This window comes from Equus quagga, chromosome 6 (assembly GCF_021613505.1).
Source record: "Equus quagga isolate Etosha38 chromosome 6, UCLA_HA_Equagga_1.0, whole genome shotgun sequence".
In the NCBI taxonomy this organism is placed as follows: domain Eukaryota; kingdom Metazoa; phylum Chordata; class Mammalia; order Perissodactyla; family Equidae; genus Equus; species Equus quagga.
In genome coordinates this window covers 36169602-36192483 of record NC_060272.1, presented here as the reverse complement: position 1 = coordinate 36192483, position 22882 = coordinate 36169602, and the positions used below count along the sequence as shown (strand labels likewise).

General features: G+C 39.0%; 2 protein-coding genes across 3 annotated transcripts in view; one reads left to right on the top strand and one right to left on the bottom strand.

Moving 5' to 3' along the window:
* Positions 1-12768, bottom strand: part of MZT1 (mitotic spindle organizing protein 1) — a 17963-nt gene extending 5195 nt beyond the window's left edge. Inside the window, exons 1-2 of the mRNA XM_046664052.1 lie at positions 12500-12768; positions 3585-3730 (exon numbers count right to left, since the gene is read on the bottom strand). Coding sequence (XP_046520008.1) covers positions 3585-3730; positions 12500-12578 — 225 coding nt within the window. The 5' untranslated portion in view covers positions 12579-12768. The remainder of the gene's footprint in view (positions 1-3584; positions 3731-12499) is intronic.
* The window catches only part of BORA (BORA aurora kinase A activator), a 27340-nt gene continuing 16686 nt past the window's right edge, over positions 12229-22882 (top strand). The window contains exons 1-5 of one of the 2 annotated variants that reach the window (XM_046664051.1): positions 12229-12473; positions 13905-14072; positions 16073-16179; positions 19212-19257; positions 22137-22218. In XM_046664051.1, coding sequence (XP_046520007.1) covers positions 12336-12473; positions 13905-14072; positions 16073-16179; positions 19212-19257; positions 22137-22218 — 541 coding nt within the window. In that variant the 5' untranslated portion in view covers positions 12229-12335. The remainder of the gene's footprint in view (positions 12474-13904; positions 14073-16072; positions 16180-19211; positions 19258-22136; positions 22219-22882) is intronic. The other variant, XM_046664050.1, reaches the window with a different exon arrangement.

Below are 22882 nucleotides of genomic sequence, written 5' to 3'. Positions count from 1 at the left end.
CTATGAGAGAATACTAAGTCAGAAACGTTCCCATGCTACAGTCCTTTAACTGTTCCACTTATAATCACCATTTCATCTTTCTTAAATAGCAGGCTCAGATACTTTTTAGAACTTATTGTAAGTGGAAACTTAGTAGTTAACAACTCTGAAGTCAGACAGTCCAACTTCAAATCCTGGCTCAACTACTTATCTCCAAGTCTCTGGGAGAAGTTAGCCCCATAAGCTCCAGTTTCCTCTGCAGTAAACTACTAACGATGGTGCAGTATACATCACTGTTGGCACTATGGAGGAAATAACGTAAGGAACGCCTTTGGTGCACAGAGTTTGGAAAAAGGAGAGTACTCATAAATACCAGCTATTCTTATTATTCAGTTATTTTTCTATCATATGAAAGCAGCAATTGTGAGTTTAAAAAGAAATAGGAAATTTAGATAGTTTTTATAATTATTCAAAAAATCTGATTTAAAAAATTAGAAACCTTACACATACATCTGACAAAGGGTTCATATCTACAATATCTAAAGACCACCAACTGGGGCTGGCCCTATGGCTTAGTGGTTAAGTTCGTGTGCTCTGCTTCAGCAGCCTATGGTTTCACCGGTTCGGATCCTGGGCACAGACATGGCACCGCTCATCAAGCCGTGCTGAGGTGGCGTCCCACAAAACACAACTGGAGGCACTCACAACTAGAGTATACAGCCATGTCCTGAGGGGCCTTGGGGAGAGGAAGAAGGAAAAAAAAAAAAGAGGATTGGCAACAGGTATTAGCTCAGGTGCCAATCTTTAAAAAAAAAAAAAGACTACCAACAAAAAAGAAAAGGACAACCCAGAAAAGTAGGCAAGCTACTTAAAAAGATCTCTCACAATAGAAAATGGCCCAAACCATGTGAAAATGCATTCACCCTGATTGGTACTCAGAGAAATGCAAATAAAACCACATGAGAAACCCACACACACTCACCAGAATGACTAAAATGAAAAAGACTCACAATAATAAGTATTGGCAAAGATACAGAGCAAGGGAAACTCATATGCTGCTGATGGGACTATAAATACAACTACTGAAAGAAGTTTGGGATTATCTATTCAAGTTGAAGATGTACAAAACCTAAGATCCACCAATTGTACTTCTAGATACACACCCAACAGAAATGCACACATACACGCATCATGAGACATGGAGAACTATGCTTCCACACTGGAACAACCGAACATCCATTTGCAGTAGAAAGAATAAATAAACCATCGTCTATCTGTCCAATGAAACATGACTATTACAATTACAGTGAAAAGGAAGGCACTGCAGCTCCACACAACATAAATGAACCTTGCAAACATAATGTGAAATTAAAGAACCCATAAAAAAAAAAGACTGTTGTAAGATTTCTTTTGATTATATCAAGTTCAAACATTTTATAAAATTAAACTGCAGTGCTGAGAGAGAGATGCTGAGTAAAACTGTTAAAAGTAAGAGTCTCCATAAATATCAAGAAAGCAGTTACCGGAGAGGACAGCAGGAAGGCGAGGTGAGTGATGGAGGGGGCACAAGGGAACTTTTAGGGTGCTGGCAATGAGAACTGTATGGATATTCTCTTCAAGATAAACTTTTGGTCTGTAAATGTGCTTTGTTTACCTTTTTGTATTAGATTTATAAATTAAAAAGTTTTAAAAAGCATGAAACCAGCAATCCAAATCACTGGAACTTACTGGAGTGTAACTTAATCTGAGATGGATAATCTACCTGTTTTACAATAGTTCTGTTTCCTCAAAGAAAAAGGACTAGAGAGAAGCCATTTTCTTCTTGACCAAGTTTTAAGGACTAACTTGCAGTTTCAGTATTCATGGTAAGTTAGTGCTATCTAACCTTGGAAATAAAATCACCCAAGATTTTAAATCAGTGTGTGCAAGCAAGAGAAGGAACACAACACTTTTCCTGTTCCCAATCTCAGCAATTAAAAGGCAGTGAATTTGAATCTGAAAAACGGTGGTCCTTTGGGCCCATGTTGGCAGTGCAACCTAATTGCCTCAGCAGTTCCCTGGTCTCTGAGCCACTCTGAGTCATTCTTCCCTTTTCTTGAAAGATAAATACATGTTCACAGCTGGGTAACTCTATCAGCCAGTTTCCTGCCTAGAGAATCCCAGAAGTCTGACAGCCTTCCTTCATTTCGTCCCGTACCGGTCCCTTTCATTCCAAGTTGGCATTGTTTTGTGCTGAGATGGCTGACTGCATCTATGAGAAACACACCTAATCTCTTCACCAAAAGGTTGCCCACTCTTGGCCTTCTCTCCAGAGCATACTATCCAGATAGGATGAGAATTTTCCAAAGTGCGTGCTGGTTCCTTTCTGCTTACCAGTTCCGTCCTCAATTTCTCATTCCTCTTACATCTTACTATAAGCAGCAAAAAGAAATGAGTCTGTACTTTCCACACTTTGTTTGGAAACTTCCTCAGCTAAATATCCAAGTTTACTGCTTACAAGTTGTATTTTCCTTCCAACAGTAGGACGTAATTCAGCCAAGTGCTCTGTCACATTATAGCAAGGACAGCCTTTCCTCCAGTGTCCAATAACATGTTCCTCATTTCCATCTGAGACCTCACCAGGAGCACCTTTAATGTTCATATTTCCAGCAAGATTCTGTTCATAATGGTATACATATTATCTAAGACGACTGAGGTTTTCCCTATAGCTCTTCTCTTCTTTCTGAGCTCTCACCAGAATCACCTTTAACAGCCATAGTTCTAACAACAGTCTCTTCAAGGCCATCCAGACTTTTTCTATCAAGTGCCTTAAAACTTTCCAATCTCCATCCATTACCCAATTCCAAAGCCACTCGCACATTTTTAGGTATTTCTTATAGCAGCACTCCACTCCCCAGTAGTAAATCTGTATTAGATTCCCAGCGCTGCCATAACAAAGTACCACAAACTGGGTGCCTTAAAACAACAGAAATCTATTCTCTCTCGGTTCTGGAGGCAGAAGTCCAAGATCAAGGTGTCAGCAAGGCCATCCTCTCTCTGAAGGCTCTAGCAGAGGATCCTTCTTTCCTCTTCTAGCTTCTGGTGGCTGCCGACAACCTTTCACCTTCTTTGGCTTGTAGACGCCATCACTCCAATCTCTGTCTCTGTCTTCATACGGCATTCTCTCCTGTGTGTCTGCGACTCCACATGGAGCTCTCTTTGTGTATCTGTCTAAATTTCCCTTGTCTTATAAGGACATCAGTCATTAACCCATTATGATCTCATCCTAATTTGATTCCACATGAAAATACACGATTGCCAAATAAGGTCACATTCCCAGGTATCAGACTTGAGCATATCTTTTTTGGGGTGGACACAATTTTACCCACAACACAAAGAAAATTCTAAACACAGTTGGAGACTTCTGGGAAAAGACAACATGGTCCATGACAGTAGCAATTTTTGTGATCTGAACATATGCTAAGCTCCTGGTCTTCAGAATTCCTCCTGATGGTGATAGAAGCTAGTTTAATAATGTTTAGGATCTTTCAGATAACTTCATCATTAACCATTTTCTAAACGAATGCATCTTTATATATTTAGAGTTTACTAAAAAAAATCTCTACCTTGAGTGCTTCAGTGGCCTTGCGAAGTTCCTTAATAACTGATGATAAAGCTTCTGGGTTAATTCCTTGTTCACAAAGCCGTACACAAATAGACAGAGTTTCCATATCTAAGCCAGTATTCAAAATTCTTGAAATCTCCAGCAAAACTGAAAAAAAGACAGAGAATTTTAAAAACAAAATCTTACCTTTTAAAATATGCACATAATACTTTTGTTTTTAGTTCATGTAATACTGCACAATACCAAAAGAACTAGCATAGCATTGCTGGATGTGGAAACTGGCATGTAATACTGTCTTGCCCTTACTTAGCTCTAGAAACTTACAAATAAACTTACAACCTCCTTCCTCATAACTGCTGTTTACATCTTGGTTTATATTCTACCTCTCCTTTAATATCTTTCTAAAATTCATGTATCATAATCAAGATTATCCTGAACATTTCCTTACTTTTTAGTATTCTTTTACCACACAATTTCATTAGTCACATAACATTCCACTTAAGGAAACACCACACATCACTTAACCTCTCTACTATTTTAACGGTTGGGTGGGTCTTATGCTTCCATTAAAATAATGTGATAAGCATCTGTACATACTAAATTTTATTAGGATAAATTCCTAGAAGTGGAACTGCTCAATCAGTAATATGCATATTTAAGGTCTTAAAAGTTTTTAGAAACTTCTACAATTCGACAGAGTAATCATGTTTGTTGAATCTAAGTATGAAAATGAAAGCTTATATTTTTTAACCTCATTTTTATAGTATTTCATTTTATTACAGTTTATAAAAGCATTTGTCTTTGACATGAGAAGCACTAGCATAGACAAGCACAGGATGTAAATACATCGCTCCATTACACTTTGTTTTACGGTGGCTGTTTCCCAGAATGTGTTTAGAATTTTTAAGTGAATGGTCAACATGTTTTCTGTTGTTTCCTGCATCATTTTCCCTCGGCATCATGCCTAGAAAGTTATTCCCCATGCAAAGATTATATAATTATTCACCAGTATTCTCTTCCAGCATTTTAAAGTTTATTTTCCCCCCTCCATAAACATTTAAATATTTAACTCTCTGGAGTTTGGGTGGAAGATAGAATCTCTAACTTTTCCTTCCAGAATGTCAGTTGCCCTAATACTATTTATTGGATAATCTTTCCTTTTACAGCTCAATTAAGATGTCAACTTTATCATATATTAAATTCCCATATACCTATGGATTTGTTACATGTCTATCTTTTGTCAGAGAAACAATTTTAATTACTAACTTTATATTGTATGTAGTAGGTTAAAGATACTTTTGTTAACTTTCATTATCAAAAGCCCTTTTATTCTCTAGGTGAACTTAAAAATTTTGATGGATTCCAAAAACAAATTCCATTTCAATTCTGATTTGAATTGCATGAAAACTACATATTATCTTGGGACAAACGGACAAGTTAACAATATTAAGTCTTCCATTAATTTAAGTCTAAGTCCTTCTGAAAACTTAATATTGATGATGATCATGAGATGGGCCCTTCCCATTTTTCCATTTCAGACACTCACTTGCATTTCTAGAAGTTCAGTTTGAGTCTTCTTAAAAACGTATTCCATGTCAACTTTTTGCACAGATGGAGTACAGTTCCAATGTATTTGTCTGCTAATCCTAATGTCTGTGTCAATTTTAGGTCTGTTTCAACTCACTGAATTTTTCTCATCATGGGTTGTATTCTCCTGCTTTGCATACCTAATAAGTTTTTATTGGATGCCAAACATTGTGAACTTTATCTTGTTGGGTGCTGGATATTTTTGTATTTCTGTACAGATTCTTGAGCTTTGTAATGAGAAGTAGTTATCTGGAAACAATTTGATCCTTTCAGGTCTTTGAAGATTTATTAGCAAGGACCAGAGCCTTGTTTAGTGCAGGGCTAATTATTCCCCATCACTCAACTAAGATCTTCTTGCGTACTCTACCCAATGTCTCGTGAACAAGGTTTTCCATTCTGGCTGGTAGATACAGGCAGTATTCTCAGCCCTGTGTGAGAATGGTGTACTGTTCCCTCTAATCCTTTCAAATGGTTCTTTCTCTAGCTTGGCCGGTACTTTCCTCGCACACATGTGCTAATCAATGCTCTGCTGAATACTTGAGGGGGACCCTTCTGCAGATTTCCAAAATTCTCTCTCGATGCAGCTCCTTCTTCTCAGATACTCTGTCTTTGAAACTACCTTCCGTGGTCCCCCTGGACTCTAAGCTCCTTCTGCTCAAATCAGGGTCTCCACCAGGTTCTGCCTGGGTTCCCCTCTCCCCCCACTGCATTGTGGCCTGGAAACTCTCCGAAGGCAGCAAGCTGGGGCAAGTACCATTTGTTTCCTGTCTCTAGGGATCACTGTCCTTCGTTGCCTGAAGTCCAGTGTCTTGAAAACCCTTGTTCTGCATGTTTTGCCTGGGTTGGTTTGTTTGTTTCAGGTAGGAGGGTAAATCCCATCCCTCTTATTCCATCTTGGCTGAAAGCTGACAATCCTTCTCATTTTCATTTCTTCAGTTTTGCTATTCCAACATACTACTACTTTGCTCCTTACTTATATGCAGGCTGTTATTCATGTTATCTGCTGAGTTTGTTTCAATAACTCTATTTTAAGATTTCTAATTTCCCACCATAATCATCTGTTTATTTCATAGGTAAATGTTTGTTTTTAACCCCTTCTTATTTTGTGGTGTTCTTTTGCCTTTATCTATTTCAGACTACATTCTTATCTTAACCTATTTTTGAGATTTCTGTTTCTTTAAGTGTGAGCAAACAGCAAAAGAGAGCAGTTAAGAGTGTGCTCTCTAGAGCCAGACTACCTGGGTTCAAATTCCACTTTCATTATTTAGTAGGCAATGTAACCTCCCTGTGCTTTTATTTCACCATTCTGTAAAATGGGGATGACAAGAGTACTTATTTTATAGGTTGTTGTGAGGATTAAAGGACACACTTAGAATGATGTTTAGCATATGGCAGTACTCAGTAAAATAATTAGCTATTACTACTACTTTCTCTCTCATTCATTTTTCATGTTAGCTATTTTTTGGGGTTTTTTTGAGGAAGATCAGCCCTGAGCTAACATCGGCTACCAATCCTTCTTTCTGCTGAGGAAGACTGGCCCTGAGCTAACATCCGTGCCCATCTTCCTCTACTTTATATGTGGGACGCCTGCCACAGCATGGCTTCATGCGCAGTGCCATCTCCACACCTGGGATCTGAACCAGCAGACCCTGGGCCGCCAAAGCAGAACATGCGAACTTAACACTGTGCCACCGGCCTGGCCCCTATGTTTTTTAATCTACTTTAGGTGCTTTGTGATTTTTGGCTGAAAGCTGATATTCCACAGGGGATTTTTCTTGGACGTCCTGCATCAGTGATGTGTTCTTGGATGCAAAGTCTCACACTGGCCTCAATCTTCTGGATCATCCTGGCTCCAGACCCACAAGAGACATGCACGGTGCTTCTCCATCCCTGACTGTGGCAGATGGCACATTTCTGGCCCCAGCTTCACTGAGACGGGGCAGCACGCTTCATCAGGTGTCACTCCCTATCCCCTGCTGTGGTTCCCATCTGCTCCTTTCTTTAGGGGAAACCTCATTCTCTCTCTTCAATGGAGACTTCCCTTTCTTGTTTTTGAACATCGCTATATTGATAATTGTATTTTAGTATTATTTCCTGTCATTTTTATATGCTTGGAATAACAATTTTCAGCAAGTGCTTACTCATCATCAATTTTGATAGTTCAATTTCTTTAATTTTTAGTTCTGTTTCCATAAATGGCCTTCTACCTCACTCTTGCATATTCTAAGTGGTTAGTGCTGATACTCTAGGATATTACTTTTTGTTTTGTAGCCAGCCACCTTAATGTATTCTACTGAAGCCTCGAACAATTTTTCAGTGGATTCTCTTGTGTTTTCCAGTCAGGTAATCATTTTACCTACAAATAAGTTTTATGTCCTTTTCAATAGTCTCTTTCTCTTCTCCTGTGCTATTTGCTAAACCTTTCATATCAATGTTTAAAACAAAGCAGTAAAAGCAGGTATTTCCAATTTTATTTAGAATGTATTTAACATTAATGTTATGGATGACTTTGGTTTCATATAGTTATCCTTTAGCATGTTAAAAATGTACTGTTTTCTTTTGCTAAGACTTTAAAATCAGGAAAAAATGTTCAATACCTGTTCATCAACCACTGGATGACCAGCTAGCTTTCCTCCTTTGACCTAGTGAGGTAATGCGTTATGCTGACAGACCATCTTCACAGCTGAAGAACACTGAGCTGAGGAAATTCCTACTTTTACAGCAAACAGTTAGCAAGCCTACTCTCTATGTGGAGGCAGATGTTACCTCATCTCTCACTGTCGCTCACTGTAAACACAACCGTGAGAAACAGCAGGCGGAAGGAGCAGTCAGGGCCTTGCATTCTTGGCATTCAGAACAAGAATGTGCAGGTATGCTCGGGGCTCATGGCAGACTGCGTCTCTCAAGAGTGACACTACACAACTTCTGAGGCTAGGTTTAAAAAGGCTATAATACAGCTTCTTCTGGCTCTCTCTTGAGACACTCTCCCTTGGAGCCCAGCCTCCAACTGTGAGGAAGCCCACATATTCCAGACAACAGCTCCTGCTGAGGGCCCAGCAAAGAGCCAGCATCAACTGGTACATAGGTGAGTGAGGAAGCTTTGAGATGACTCCAGCTCAGCACTAACTGCAACACGTGGACACCCTTAGAGAGGACTACATAGATGAGCCTGATTGACACCCAGAACCGTGCAAGGGAAGTAATTTTTGTAGTTTTATGTCACTAAGTTTGGGGTCATTTGTTATGCAGCAACAGATAACCAGCCCATATTCTGATCCGATTCCAACTCTCTAGCATTACCACCATTGTCACCATCGCTATTAACCGTTCCTGACAAATTCTCCTCTCTCCAGTCTTCTCCTCATGGTAGAGCCCTATCTGTAAATGATGCCTTTGTTCATGCTTTTCTCCTCTGCCTTTTCTCTCCCCTCCATATAATTCCATGCCGTCTTTCAGGTCCACCTAGTGTTTCTTTCTGTAAGCTTTCTTTTAAAATTCACATTGATCTTTACTTCCTAACACCACAAACTGTCTGTAGTCAATAAGTATTTCCATAGTGTCTACTGTGTAACTGGTACCTGTATGTATTTTGTGCATACTACACTACTGCTGGAAACGTAGCTGTGAACAAGATAGATATGGTCCCAGTTCTCATGGACACTATAACCTAGAAGAGACAGACCATAAAATTATAACTGATTCCAGTTATGATAAGTAAAATAAAGGAAAAGAATAGCATACTTCCAAAACAAATGACAAGGGTATCTTACCTAGTTGTGAAGGACACAGTGCTTAAAAAGACTTGTCTGAAGAAGTGATAATTAAGCTTAGTCTTCAAGGGTGAATAGAAACCAACCTTAGTAATGTGGAGGCAGGAGGAACGGCAAAGATAGGAGCCAAGAAAATAGCTTGTGCAAAAGTTCCCATGCTGGAGAGAAACTGCTAAATTCACAGATCAGAGGGACTCATGTGAAGGCAATGTAATTAAAGGGGATCAACAGGGATAAATATGAGCTGAGGCAGACATGAAAATCCACTAAGACCCTACTGAAGATTTTAGAACTTTGGGAAGCTATTAGAAGATATAAAATGGAAGCGCGACAAAATCAGATTTTCATTTTTAAAAGACTGGCTGCGTAATACGGAATGGCTATTGGAAAGGGGTAGAAGATGTGGAGAGGGAGTTCAGCTAAATTACTGCAACTCTGGTCAAAGAGTGGCGGGCAGTGTGGAGAGGAGAGATTAAGACAAGTGGTCAAATCTGAGATGAGTGAAGAACTGAAAGGGCTTAGTGAAGAAGAGAGAGGTGAGGTGAGAGAAAGCAAGACTGACTCCCAGGTTTCTTTCTCACATGAGCAACTGTGGGAGCATGAACTATACATGTTTTGCTGACCCTGCCCCGTACACAGTGGACTCTCTTAACTCCTTGTTCTAGCTTACTACCTGATATATAAAGTAGTATTACACTGAAGCCTCTAGTAAGGGAGAGGTATATTTTTATCGTAATTGTCAAAAACATAATTACTAGTAGTAAAAAATTAGAGGGATAAGGAAAATTCTAGAATATAAGAAAATAATAATTTAAGTATGAATCTATCAATAAAGAGTATCTAAAATTTCACAACGCTGAAAAGCAAAAGAGGCAACAGAGTACACTGGAGGGGAGAGAGAGGTAGTTGAAAGAGCCTGACATTTTAAAGAGGGAATGTAGGGAGAGAATGTTGATCTGAGTGAAAAGTAGAACACCTTAGGCAATAGATTAGGGCTAGGATCAGGTTCCTTTCAGAGTGATCTTTGCAGATAAAGTCAGTCCACCGCTTCCTCCCTGTCTGAAGTGTCTTTGTCAAAATCCTTTCATTTCACAATATTCTACAATCCTTGCAAATCACTGACACCCACTACAAAAGATTAAATCACTGTTAGCTGACTCTAATAGGGATGGGAGGAAGGAAGGAAGGAAGAGGATGAGGAGAAATACACTAGATCTTGAAGGAGGGTAGTTAGACTCAAAAAGTTTTGGACACCAGTTAGGTTCTCATGGATAGATTTAAGAACAGTGAAACCCCACATTAACAGAACTTCAATATAATGACGTACACCTGAAATTTATATAATGTTATAAACCACTGTTAACCAATAAAAAAATTAAAAAATAAAATCTAAAAAAACCAGAATTTCAAGTAATAATGATGTTTGAGTAGGTCAGCCCAGCCCCTTGGGCAAGCTAAAGTGTTATTTCTGGGGATGAGGGCGGAGGAAGGTAGGATTATACAGGACTGCATTTAGGCCTTTTTCAGTTCAGTGTATGGTCACTTATTTACAGTGCAAGTGTCACTGTTTCCCTTGTGCCTCAATCATTACTGACAGCACGAAAAATACTGTTTTTCATTAACTTTGCAATAATTCAACTTCCCATTTTACGTGACTGTTTTGGACCCAATTATGGCACGATAGCAGGGATTTTCAGCAAGTTTAGGGTTCTAATGGATACAACAGTATCTAAGGGCCACATTGAACAAATACTGATCCATTGCCAACCTGGGGCCTTTCTTTTTATTTTCTGGTTTATGGGCAAACTGTGTGTAGAGAAGCAGTATTTTCTCTAATCCACATAGTCTCTCCTCCAATTTTTGTTTTTTTAAAAAAATCTGGTCTTTCTTCACTGTTCCATTACACTATAGAAACTCTTACATTTTCTATAATCTTCATTTTACACAAAGTTCTCTCAGGAAAAATCTTGATGATGCAAGTAATACAAAATATCAGTTCTCATTTCTACATCAGTAGTTCCACCAGAGATAAAATGCAAGTTTTCTTTTCAATTAGGATCCTGTGGCCATAAAATAAAGGAACCTAAGCACAGCTAATAGCAGAAAACTGCCGGGAAGTGAAGCCTCATATTCTCCATGCTGTTCAAAAGACGCACTGTTTTCCAAGCAGAGATATAAGACAATTCTGTTATATACATACAGTTTCTATGTACATAAACTCACTTACAGAATAAAACTCACAACTGCGATACATCAAGAAGAATGGGAAATAGAATGTGGTGTTAAGAACAAAATTCTATTTTTCAGAAAAACAGCAAGGCAGATACTTGGTAAGTAAAAAAGTAGAAGCAAAGGCTGTAATAATATAAGCTATTCTGTGAAAAGGAAAACAGCAGCCTGCGCGGGAAAAGCCAGAAGCCTTATCAGACGTTTCTATAGGGAGGGGCGGAGCCTACAGAGAAGGAGACAGCGATGGCTAACGGCCGACACTGCTTTTCCATTGGGTTATGTTTTAAGAGATAGAGGCTAATGTGGATCCCTGGAAAATGCAAAAAGCAATGTTTAACATCCATCAAACATATATATAGGTGGATGCGAATAAAATGGATACAAAGAAAGGAGCCTGCAAGCCGGATGACATTTTATATAACATAAAAATAATACAGTAACTATCTTTTAATGATCACCTTCGATATGCCTTTATCTAGGTATCTTATTTAAATATGCACAAGAACCCTACGAGGTAGTAAGGTCATTTTACAGGGGAAAAAAAGCAGCAGGCTTAAAGATGTTTTCGTAGCTTGTCCCAGCTCACCACCAGGGGTATAAACTGGCAAAGCCGGCATCAGAGGTTAGAGGGAGGGTAACTCCAAGACGCTCAGATCGTCTTCTACCACGTGTGTGCTGGCTTTAACCCACGTGCCTCGGGGCGCGAAGACAGAGAAATACACCACCGCCCCCCCCCGACACCGGCGTCACCCGCTCCAGGGCGAACCTGGGGCAATTCTGATGAAAAGGACACTTGTTCATTCACCGAGTATTTTGAAAGTGCCTACTGAAATGCAAGGGACAAAGGCCGTAGCCGTGACCGCACACACACGGCCACTGTGCGCACAGGCTGACAGTCTGGAGGGCTGCGGAGGCGCCCCGGCTCAGGACTAAGAGAAGGGGCGCTCTGCACTGGACGCGTCGCGGATCCGGCGCAGCAGGGGATGGGCGGGGAGGGCACGGCGCCGAAGGCCGGCCCCGGGGGGAAGGCCGCGCGGCCCCGGAGCGGGAGAGGGGCGTGGCGCTGGCAGGGGGCGCGGGGGGGACGGGGTACGCGCCGGGCTGACGTGGGCCGAACGCCGCGCACGGGACCAACTACGCAGCAGCGGAGAGACAACTCTCCAAAGATGGAGCCACCAGCCCTGCGGCCCTGGCGGGGCCCTTGGAAAGAGCTTCAAAGCTGCCGTTCGGGGCAGCAAGGGCACCTAAAGTCTTCCTGGGCTCCCCGCCGCCGGGGGGCCTTGGCTCTGGGAAACGGAGGCAAGGTAAAGGGGGCGAAACGGGCACTCACCGTCCATGGTCTCCCTCACCGCATTCAGATTCGCCGCCGCGGCCCCTGCCGCGGCCCCGCCGCCGCTACTACTCGCCATGACGGAGGCCGAGGGAGGTGGGAGAAGGGCCTGACCCGGAACTGGAGCGCCTTCCTTTCTCCTGGGCAATCACACCGCGCGTCCCCCGCTCACGCCGGGCAGGCTCCGCCCCTCGCGCTCGTCGCCGGCGTGAGGCTGCGTTGATTTGAATTTGGAGCCTCGTTACTCTGCGCGGAATGTGAAGCGAGGAGTTGCCATTCGAATTTGCTACGCGGCCTCGATGCGATTGGCTGGTTCGCGGACAGCGGTGCGATGCGATTGGCCAGTCGCCCACAAGCCCCGTGCCCTGGTTGGCCTAAGACAGCGCGGAAGCGGGGAGTTAAAGAGTCTGTGCCTGTCGTGGGAGCTGGTCTGGCCCCTCGGGAGCACCCTGGAGTCGCTTTTGGGGGCTTCCTTTTTTACACCACTAGGTACGTTCTTTGTAGTTCCTGGCCTTTCCTCCTGTCTCACAAAAGTGAGTGGAGAGCTCACGTTTCCCGGCTCCGACCTGCCTGCCGGCTCGCCCCCGGGTGAATGGGAGCAGCGGGGGAGTAGGTGCGGAAGAGAGGGGTGCCAAGAGAGTGATCGCGTAGGGTTGGGGGTGACACTGGCATGAGTGTCCACCTCTGCTCTTCGCTCACGGCTGCCAGCTGCGCTTGAGCTTTCCAAGAAGTGGATTTCCTCCCTCTACTTGTAGCCCCCTATTGACTGGAAGTAATACAGTCTCGCCTTCAATCTTGGGGGTCTTAGCCAAAGGAGGATGTTTGAACAGAGGCAACCCAAGGCAGTTAATTTCCTAGCCCTAATCAGTCATACTTGTCTGACCGGGGCTAATGTGCAAGAAAGGCACCCCTGCCCAAGCTTCCTCGCCTCTTATTTGCTTGCTATAAAGAATTGTTGTTTAGTAACTGCAGTTTGATAGCGAATTGCTGGGCTATTGGAATGATATTCAAGTGTTTAGAGACTTGAGATAAAGTATAATAACAGTATAGGTAAGTCCTTTAGTTGGAAAGTGATTTGTATCTGTAGTAACATTTAGTTGCCTCGAAGGCGGACCTGAACTCATTCATACTTGGTCGACTGTACTTATAGCCACTTCTCTGAGCTTGGTAATTCTGCGAAATGCTGTCAGTAATACCTTACCTCTACTTTTCTAGGTTATCTAGAGGATCACTTGAGAAAATGTATGTGATGCTTTTTTGTAAACTATAAAAAAGCCCCAAGAGCGTTAGGTTTTGAGTTAGTTCTTTTTGTGAAATATATGTTTGTTGAATACATTTTAATTGTCAAAATGAATGTCCCTGGAACTTTGTATTTTTATTACACATAATTCTGATTTCTTTTTAGTTTGTCCTCTGTGCTATGGGAGATGTCAGAGAATCAAAAATGCAAATAACACCGGAAACTCCAGGAAGAATCCCTGTTTTAAATCCTTTTGAAAGTCCTGGCGATTATTCTAATCTCCATGAACAAACTCTTTCCAGTCCTTCTGTTTTTAAATCAACAAAATTGCCAGTAAGTTATTCTTGACCTGTGTTTACAAATAATTTTAAACGTAAATATCTTTCTTTACGAGGTAGGGGGGAAATTTATCATGGAACATGTATATCTAGAATGTGCTTTTTAAATTGTATTGATCTTTCTAATTTAGTGGTTGGGCTAAAAAGAAGTTGGCTAGAACATTTTTTTTTAGTTAGTATTTCTCTTTTTTTTAATTTAATAGATAACGTATTAGCTTCCTGTAACTGTGGGTTACAGGTAGATACTCTGGTTGGTGATATATCTGCAAATACCATATTAGAGAAGAGCGTTGTCATCTAATTATCTATTCTCATTTTTTCAGCAAACATTATTTGAATGCTGCCGTGTGTCAGATACAATGCCAGGTAGAGAGGTTATACCTTGAACAGTCAGGGTCATTAGACACAAACTCTCAAGGAACTTATACTCTAATGCAGGGGTCAGCAAACTTTCTGTCAAGGGCCAGGCAGTAAATATTTTAGGCTTTGTAGTTCATCTGGTCCATGTACAACTGCTCATCTCTGCCTTGTATCATAAAAGCCATCAGAGGCAAAATAAACATGGCTGTGCTCCAGTAAAGCTTTTTTTGTGGACACTGGAATTTGAATTTCATGTAATTTTCATATGTCATGAAATACTAATATTCTTTCTGGTTTTTGCCAATGATTCTTAGCTTGCAGACTGTATAAAAAGAAGCCAACGTCTAGTAGGATAGACACAACTAAACTAGCAACTTCAAAAAAATGTGATAGGTGCTATGACCAGTGGTAAAGCTCAAGGGTGACGTGGGAGGGAAAGTGCTCTTCGGGAGATTTGGAAAGGCATCATCACGTTAGCTTATTTTTACTGTTATGGGCTACGCTGGAGAAGTTCTTTCGAAGTGTGATCTTTTAACCTAGTAAATTATCTGCAAACTGTGTGGCAGTTTATGCTACGCTTTCATATCAGCTTGAAGCAGGTATGTACCAGAGGAAGGTTTTACAGTTATACGGTTTATAGTTAGTCATTAATCTGACCTCATGGTGTGGGTGGGTGGGTGTGTGTGTGTGTGTGTGTGTATGTATGTGTGTGTATGTGTTTTGGTGAGGAAGATTGGCCCTGAGCTAACATCTATTGCTGATCTTCCTCTTTTTGCTTGAGGAAGAGTGGCTCTGAGCCAGCATCCATGCCAACCTTCCTTAATTTTGTATGTGGGATGCCACCACAGCATGGCTTCGTCAGTGGTTTGTAGGTCCATGCCCAGGATACGAACCCATGAACCCCGGGCCACCAAAGCAGAGCATGTGAACTTAACCACTATGCCACCAGGCCGGCCCCCTGACCTCATGATTTTTAATTGAATCATATTAAATTTTAGTTATCAGTTAGTCTTAAAAATAATGGAATGACTGCAACTTACTCCTCAAAGCCAGAATGTATGGTATCTGGGGTTTTTAAGCCTGAATTTGTCAAAAATATATTCTGAATTACAGATTAGGATTTGGATAAATTTTTGGGTTAGTTGGATAGTTGAATACAGAGAGGCAGCACTAGTTGCCCTTCATAATTATTTTAAGGATCAACTATTTAAGAGCTTTTCCTGGCACTTTTTTAATTAGAACTTTAATTTCAGTTCATTCTTAGTGAAACTAAAGACGTTTGAGAACACTAAGCAATTTTTACTTTTACCTGGGCACATTGCATCACTGATGAGTGCTAATTGTGGAATTTCTATACCTTTATTACTCTACTGTGATTTTTCTATTAGTATGGAAAAAATCACCCAGAGAGTAGGTTTGGGTGTTTTCAAAGACATACAGTCAAGTCAGTTTATTTAGTGTGATTTGATTACCATTTGCCATTGAATTTAGTGGTAAAGTCAGATTTTAAAATATGAGCTGTAAGGTATTTTTATATTATAACCATTCACATTATATTTTAAGCTGACATTGGTTAGCATTTTGATGAACTATTTTAGTTTGCTTTTACTCATAAGCTCACTTTTTTTTATTAAGACTCCAGGGAAATTTAGATGGTCTATCGATCAACTAGCTGTAATAAATCCTGTAGAAATAGACCCGGAAGACATTCACCGTCAAGCGTTATACTTAAGTCATTCTCGGTAAGTTTTCCTTTCTTGCACCTAAGTGTGATGACATACTCTCCAGTGAAGAAAGAGGAAATTCCAAAGATTGCGTATTTTTATCTGAAAAGATATGGGGGAAGAAAAATTATGATACAGATTTATCCTAAATAACTGAAGAGCAAGTTCAAAGAACTGCATCCAGAAAGATTCCATCACCAACAGTTCCAAATCTGGGTAGGAGTCCTTTTCTTTTAGAGATAACCTGCCCCCTCTGCTGTTTACGGGCCAACTCTGCCTCCCCAGCACGGGTAGACGGAAGGGCATTTTGAAATTTATCCCTTTCTGCCTGATTGAAGCTTCTGCCATTGAGTTTTTGTTTTGTTTTCCTTTTTGGTGGTGGGGGGTAAAGCAAAACACTGTTTCATTGCCATCTATTTTTTGGGAAGCTGAAAATCCCCTTCCCAAGTTAAGACACATCGAACGGAAGGGTATCCATTAACAACAGAGAGAGCTTTTCTAGACATCATCCAACTTTGCACAGGACACTTGGGGATCAGAATAACATTGTCTTGAATTCACCTGGTAATCATAGCAGCCTTGACTTCTTTGTTAATGTGTTGATAGGTTTCCAAGCACTAGTGTGCCTCAGACTTGTGCTGCTTAATGTGCCTAATGGAGTGAGAACATGCACTTGTTTGGTGGAACAGACCTAGTTTTTGATTATAAATTGCATATTCTGTAGTTACAAATTACAGACATCAGTATTTGTTAATAGTTTGATGGACTCTTGTTGATGTTAGTTTTATAGTCTGATTTTTTTATATTTGAAATCACATACTGGTATGACCAGCTTTTAATTTTCAGTCCTAAGTTGCATGTGTTGTCAGTTCAAAATAATGGATGATCCTTTTCCCTTTACTTTTAGAATTCAGTCACACAAAGATGTACACACGTTGAAATGCTCTTGCAAATGTTTGTCTGGTTTTTCTACCCCTTCCTCTCATGGCTTGGTGACTTGGTGACCACTCCCCCACAATTAATTAACGTCCCTCCAAAGTGTTGTAGAAAGGGAATAGAATGGGGATAGAGCATAAAAGGTTTTTTTAACTTAAATCTAAATAATACCTTTGAAAGAGAAGGTGAAAAGAATATCTAAAAGCAAATGAGTCACAGATTTTTTATGTCACACAAACCGTGTGCTTTATTTTGCCTCTTCTCTTCAGTATGTTCAACCCTGGACAGCTATTATCTATCAGTCAAGAGATATTTATTAAGCACGGTGAGGCACTGTGAGGAACACTGAGGAAGTGTAGGATGTTATTCCTGCCCTGTAGAGTCAACAATACAGTTAACCAAAGTTGTGACACAACATTTCTATAGTTGTTAATAAATGGTGTAATGTCTGAGTGGGTTTATGAAAAGAATCTTGGTATATTTCAATAGATAGATTTGTAGTAGAGGAGAAGAGGAAAAACCCTAATTTTAATTTAATTTACTAGTGTAATTAAATGAGTGGTTATGGCTTCTACCAAGGATAGTGACTATACTCTTAAAACATGTTGATTCATTCTTAGAAACAAGCAGTGGCTTCCAATGTTTCTTCCTACCTAATCTGAGTTCCCTATTTCAGTGTTTCTTAGTCTTTTCATGCCATGCTCACATAAAAAATGATAAGTGTAAGGCATGCTGGTGTGAACAAATGAGTCTGTCCATACAGGAGGTGAACAATCCTGACCCCACGCCCACTCACCCCCACCACTGCCAAGGATCCATTCAGTATATGCCTGTAACCTGTGTGCATCACAGCGGTGTCTTGTGATGTACTGGTCAGGATGCTCTTTCCTATATGACTTCTTAGAACCTCCTATGATCTAGCTCTGCAGTATTTGGCAAGACTGATTTGCACTGCTTCCAGCAATCACCTGAATATTTCAGATTCTTAAAATCCCTCAGATGAAGCAGCGAAAGGTTTCTAAATGAGGTAATGCTAGATCAGAGCTTACTAATACTTTATGCTATTATTATTATGCTCTGTCATTTTGACCTAGTTATGTCCATGATGAGATGAAGAGAACTGACTTATTACTCTCAAAATGGCTGTTGTTCAAAGCTATGTAGATTATCGTCATCGTCTATTTTCTCATAATACTCTTACTTGAAAAGTCTACTTGATTTTAATTTCTGAAACATATACATTATCATATAAGCTTTGTTAAGCCACAAATATATACATGAAAAAATTTTGAGAAGAAAATAGTGTCATACCAGTTTATTGATGGAAAGCAAGTATTCTTTCCTGGAACAGATTACAGAAATGGTCCTACAAGGCTAACTGCTGAGTCCTTGGCAAGTTTGTGCCTTGTGCTTGAGACCTGACATTTATGTTAAATCTTATAGCTGATAAATTTATGTTGCTGTAATTGCATATTGTATCAAAGTGAGGGGGAAAAAAGAATTTATTTTGACAAAAGTTTATATTGTTGTTATTTCATAATTAATAATTTTGCCTATTTATTCAGAACTGTAAGGATGATAGTTTCTTTTCTATTTCAGAGTAAGAATGGATTCTAAAATTACGACTATGATAAACTTGCTATAATTGAAGAGAAAGATAGTTACTTTTCTATTTCAGAGTAAGAATGGATTCTAAAATTACGACTATGATAAACTTGCTATAATTGAAGAGAAAGAATTTGGACAATTTTTAGATTTCTGTGGAATGAAATATTTCTGAATTTGTGGTGATTAAAGGACAAGGTTTATTCAAGTTTTCTTTATGTTGTTATTAGTAATTTTTAAATTGTATCAATGTAAGCTTTTTAAAAGAAAATACTATTCCATTCACATTATGAATGGAAAAGAGGGAGGTAAGCCTTAACAACGCAATGCTAAATATCTAAATACCATCATTTACTAAATGTCATAAGATTCCAACTTTTCTTTTAAAGTGAGCTTAACATTTGCTAGTTTTCAAGAGAAGGAAATTATTTCTTTGAAAGGTTATTATTTTGTATGTTCAAGCAGCTGAAGTAATGGCCTGGTTATTTTTCTTCTTTATCTCTATATAGAATAGATAAAGATGTGGAAGACAAAAGACAAAAAGCCATTGAAGAGGTAACTTAAAACTGTTACTGATCATTAAGCCAGTTAAGCATCAATTCTGCATGCGTGTCCCCTCTTTTAGGAAGACTTCCTTCAGATCCTTTACCGTCCCACCTCTCCACCAACCTGCCCATCCAGCTATCTTAAGCACCCCTCTGTGCTCCCAGAAAACCAGTGTTTTTCAGCTCTTCTGGCGCCTCTCATAGTACTTACATGCTTTTGGAATGATTGGTTTAGTACTTCTCTGCCCTAGACTGAATGCTTTTTTGGCCAATATTGTGCTTCATTCATCTTTTCATTCTCAGGGCCCTGGCACAATTTTTTCTTCTTGTGCTTTCCAAATACTGCTCAGTACAAACTTCTGTTTCAAGTTGGAATTTATGTAGAAGGAGTTCAGTATTTTCAGATCTTGAAAATCTAGATTGGTGTTTGGTAATGGTTTTATCTTTTGTTGTTAATTCTTTGGATTTTTAAGGTGTAGATAGTTCATGAAATAAAATCTTACTGCTAAATAAAAAAAGTATATCATAAATGTAGGATTTTTTTAAATAAAAATAATGAACTAAGTTTTCCACTTTTTCTTGCTTTCTTTGCTGATGTCCTCTTAGAGTGTAAGTAAGGGTAATCTGTCTTTTTTCCTCAAACGTCTTTTTGTCATGGCAACAGTTTTTATTTTTCCTTTTCCCCTCTCTAGCCCCATCTGCCTACCTCTGTTCCTTAGCTCTGCTTGTCTCTTCTGCACCGCACAGACCTCAGCTCTGGCGTGTTCAGAAATCAGGTGATGTGCAGGCCCCTCCTGCACTTATTTTTCTAGTATCTATGTTGTCCCTTTGGATTTCAGATATAGCCTGTTTCTTAGAAAACAGTTTCATATACTTTACTCCTGCCAAACATTATCTACTTCTTAATCAATCTACTAATTTCAAAATTTCCATTCTAATCCAGTCACTTGATTGCTCCCCTTTCAATATTCTCAGACTCTTTCCCATTTCCCAACATCTTGGAAAATAAGCTTTCTCTTTTGAATCCTTAGCTTTTTAAAGCAAAATTCAGCAGAAAACTTAGGAAAATAAAGTCAGAATGAAGATTAGGGTTAATGTATCAGAAAGAAAGTAATGCATCAGCAACACATTAAATTTTTTCATATATGCATTTGAAATACAGTGAATACATGCACCATGTAGTAAGAATAACAAAAAATTTGAACTGCAAAGAAAAAATATTAAAAAAAATGAAGAGCCTCTTGTTCTCCCTTCCCACTCCCTAAATGTAACTACTGTTACATTTCTACATATACTTTCAGAAGGATTTAATGTGTATAATAGCACATATCCTTTAAATATTTTACACAATTCTCGTACTGTTTTACATCTTGCTTTTTTTGCTTAATAATTTTTCTTAGATATTTTTATTATCAGCGCATTTACTGATGTTTAGTAATAGCTTAACATTCCATAGTATGTCCCATAACCTAACACAGCCCCAGTTCATAGATATTTACATTGTGTTTGGTGTTTTCCTATCACAAATAATGCTGCAGTGAACACACTGGTACATATTTCTTTGTGTACTTGAAATGGACTTGCTAAGTCAGAATTGTGTTTTCAGTTGTCATAGATTTGGCTGTATTGCCCTCCCAAAAGGTTGTACCAATTTATACTCCTGGGCACATTATGATGCTGTTTTCTCATATCTGCAATACTGGTTATTATCAAAATTCTTAGTTTGTGCTACTCTTATTACTTTAAGAATTTCATCTTGCTATTTGGATTTGTATTTGTTTTGAGTGACCTTATGCATTGCATCATAAGTTTATGGGTCCTTTATATTCCTTTTTTTCTGAGAATTGTCTATATCACAATCTCTGCTCCCCTGCCCCCCTTTTTTACATCATTTCCTCATGTGTTCTTAGGTAGTTTAGTCAAGGAAATTAGTTCTTTGTCATAGGTATAGCAAAATGTAAAGAAAATGTTTTGAGTTGCCCCCAAAACAGAGAGGAAAGGAGAAAATACTGTATTAGGCTTAATTAATTTTATTTCTGGAATGACAGAAGAAAGGCATGTATCTAAATGCTCTATCTGCATTTGAGTACACTGGCCAGTGGTGTGCTGGTAAATGTTCAACAGCTGGCCCTCTGATTGTGGGGAGAGGGTGAGTTTTAGCGATTGCTGCTAACCGTGGTGTACATGCTCCACCCACACCAGTTTCAGGTTACCGATGTGACTTCACTGAGTGGGAAAAGAAGCGCAGTGCTATACCGTTATACGTAGGAATCCCACCATACAGATACAAAAGATGTGATTAACCTCAACAGCCTAAATCCTGGTAAATGTGGTAAAATAATTAGCAAGTGATGATTTGAGTACTTATTACCTTTATTTTTAATATAATTTATTGTAAGTTCACATAATTTTATTTTTAATATTGGCTTTGTTTAATAGCAGACACCCACAAAATTCCTGAAAATTTAACAATTAGATCTTGATAGCCAGTACAAGCCAGCTTCAGCACACCATTCATACTGGCTTACTTATATACACCTATCTCCATTTATTCCTTCCCTCTTCATTCTCCCTTTTGTCATCCCCCCAAAGAAAAATTGAGGGAGAAATTAAAAATATTTTCTGTATGGTTAATGCCGTTAGCAGAATTTGCAAGTTTTAAATTTAAGTGGTTGATTTGAAGTATTAAGATTTCTCTTTAGATATACTTTAAATTTCTTCCATTTCAACTTTTTGTGAAAAGGTCATTTGTGTTAATTATTAAAATTTTAGAATATAATTATAAAGTCAGTGTATAACATGTTTGATGGTTATTTGAAAATAACATAGGTACTTTTTCATATTCATAGGGGGAATTTATGCCTAATTTTGTGACTTTAATTTTCCTAGTTTTTTACTAAGGATGTCATCGTCCCCTCTCCTTGGACTGATCATGAAGGGAAACAGCTTTCAGACTATCATTCCAATAAATGTGAGTGTATTAAAAATCATGAATAAAAATCATAAAAATCAGTAAATGTAAAGCAACATATACTGAAGTGTCAGTGTATCTGCTTTCACAGGAAGCTTGTTATAAATTAAGTTTCTAGAGACTAGAGGATTTCACTATTTAAGAGTTAGGATTCAAAACTTGGCTAAAATATACTAAGTTCCTTTTTTGGTCATTCTATTCTGAATTTAACTTTTCTTCATGACCATTGTGAATATCAGTTATAATGATGGGTATAGAGGATCCATAGATGCAGAAATAGTTGATATTGAATGCAGAGCTGCATTGTTACTGATTTTTGCAGTGATTTTGAAGGTTAATTTTTTAAATGAAATCCTAAATTGCTTTACTTTTTGCTAATTGGCTGACTTCTTATCAAATTAGAGAGGAAGGATGGATATTTACATGACTTCTGGGACAGTGTAATACAGCTGATTATCTGCAAAATTAATAAGGAAATTGAAAGGCAAGCTAGTAATCTTTCAAATATTTTTCTACCTCCAAGAAATAGTTTTATTATAATTGCTTTCACCGTCCTTTGGGTTGTGAGAAGTGTTCAAATGTTACTTGTTTATATGCATTTCTCATTTCAGTGGGATTCCCCACTCTTCTATGTAGCGTACATTAATTATGCTCTCAGTATAAG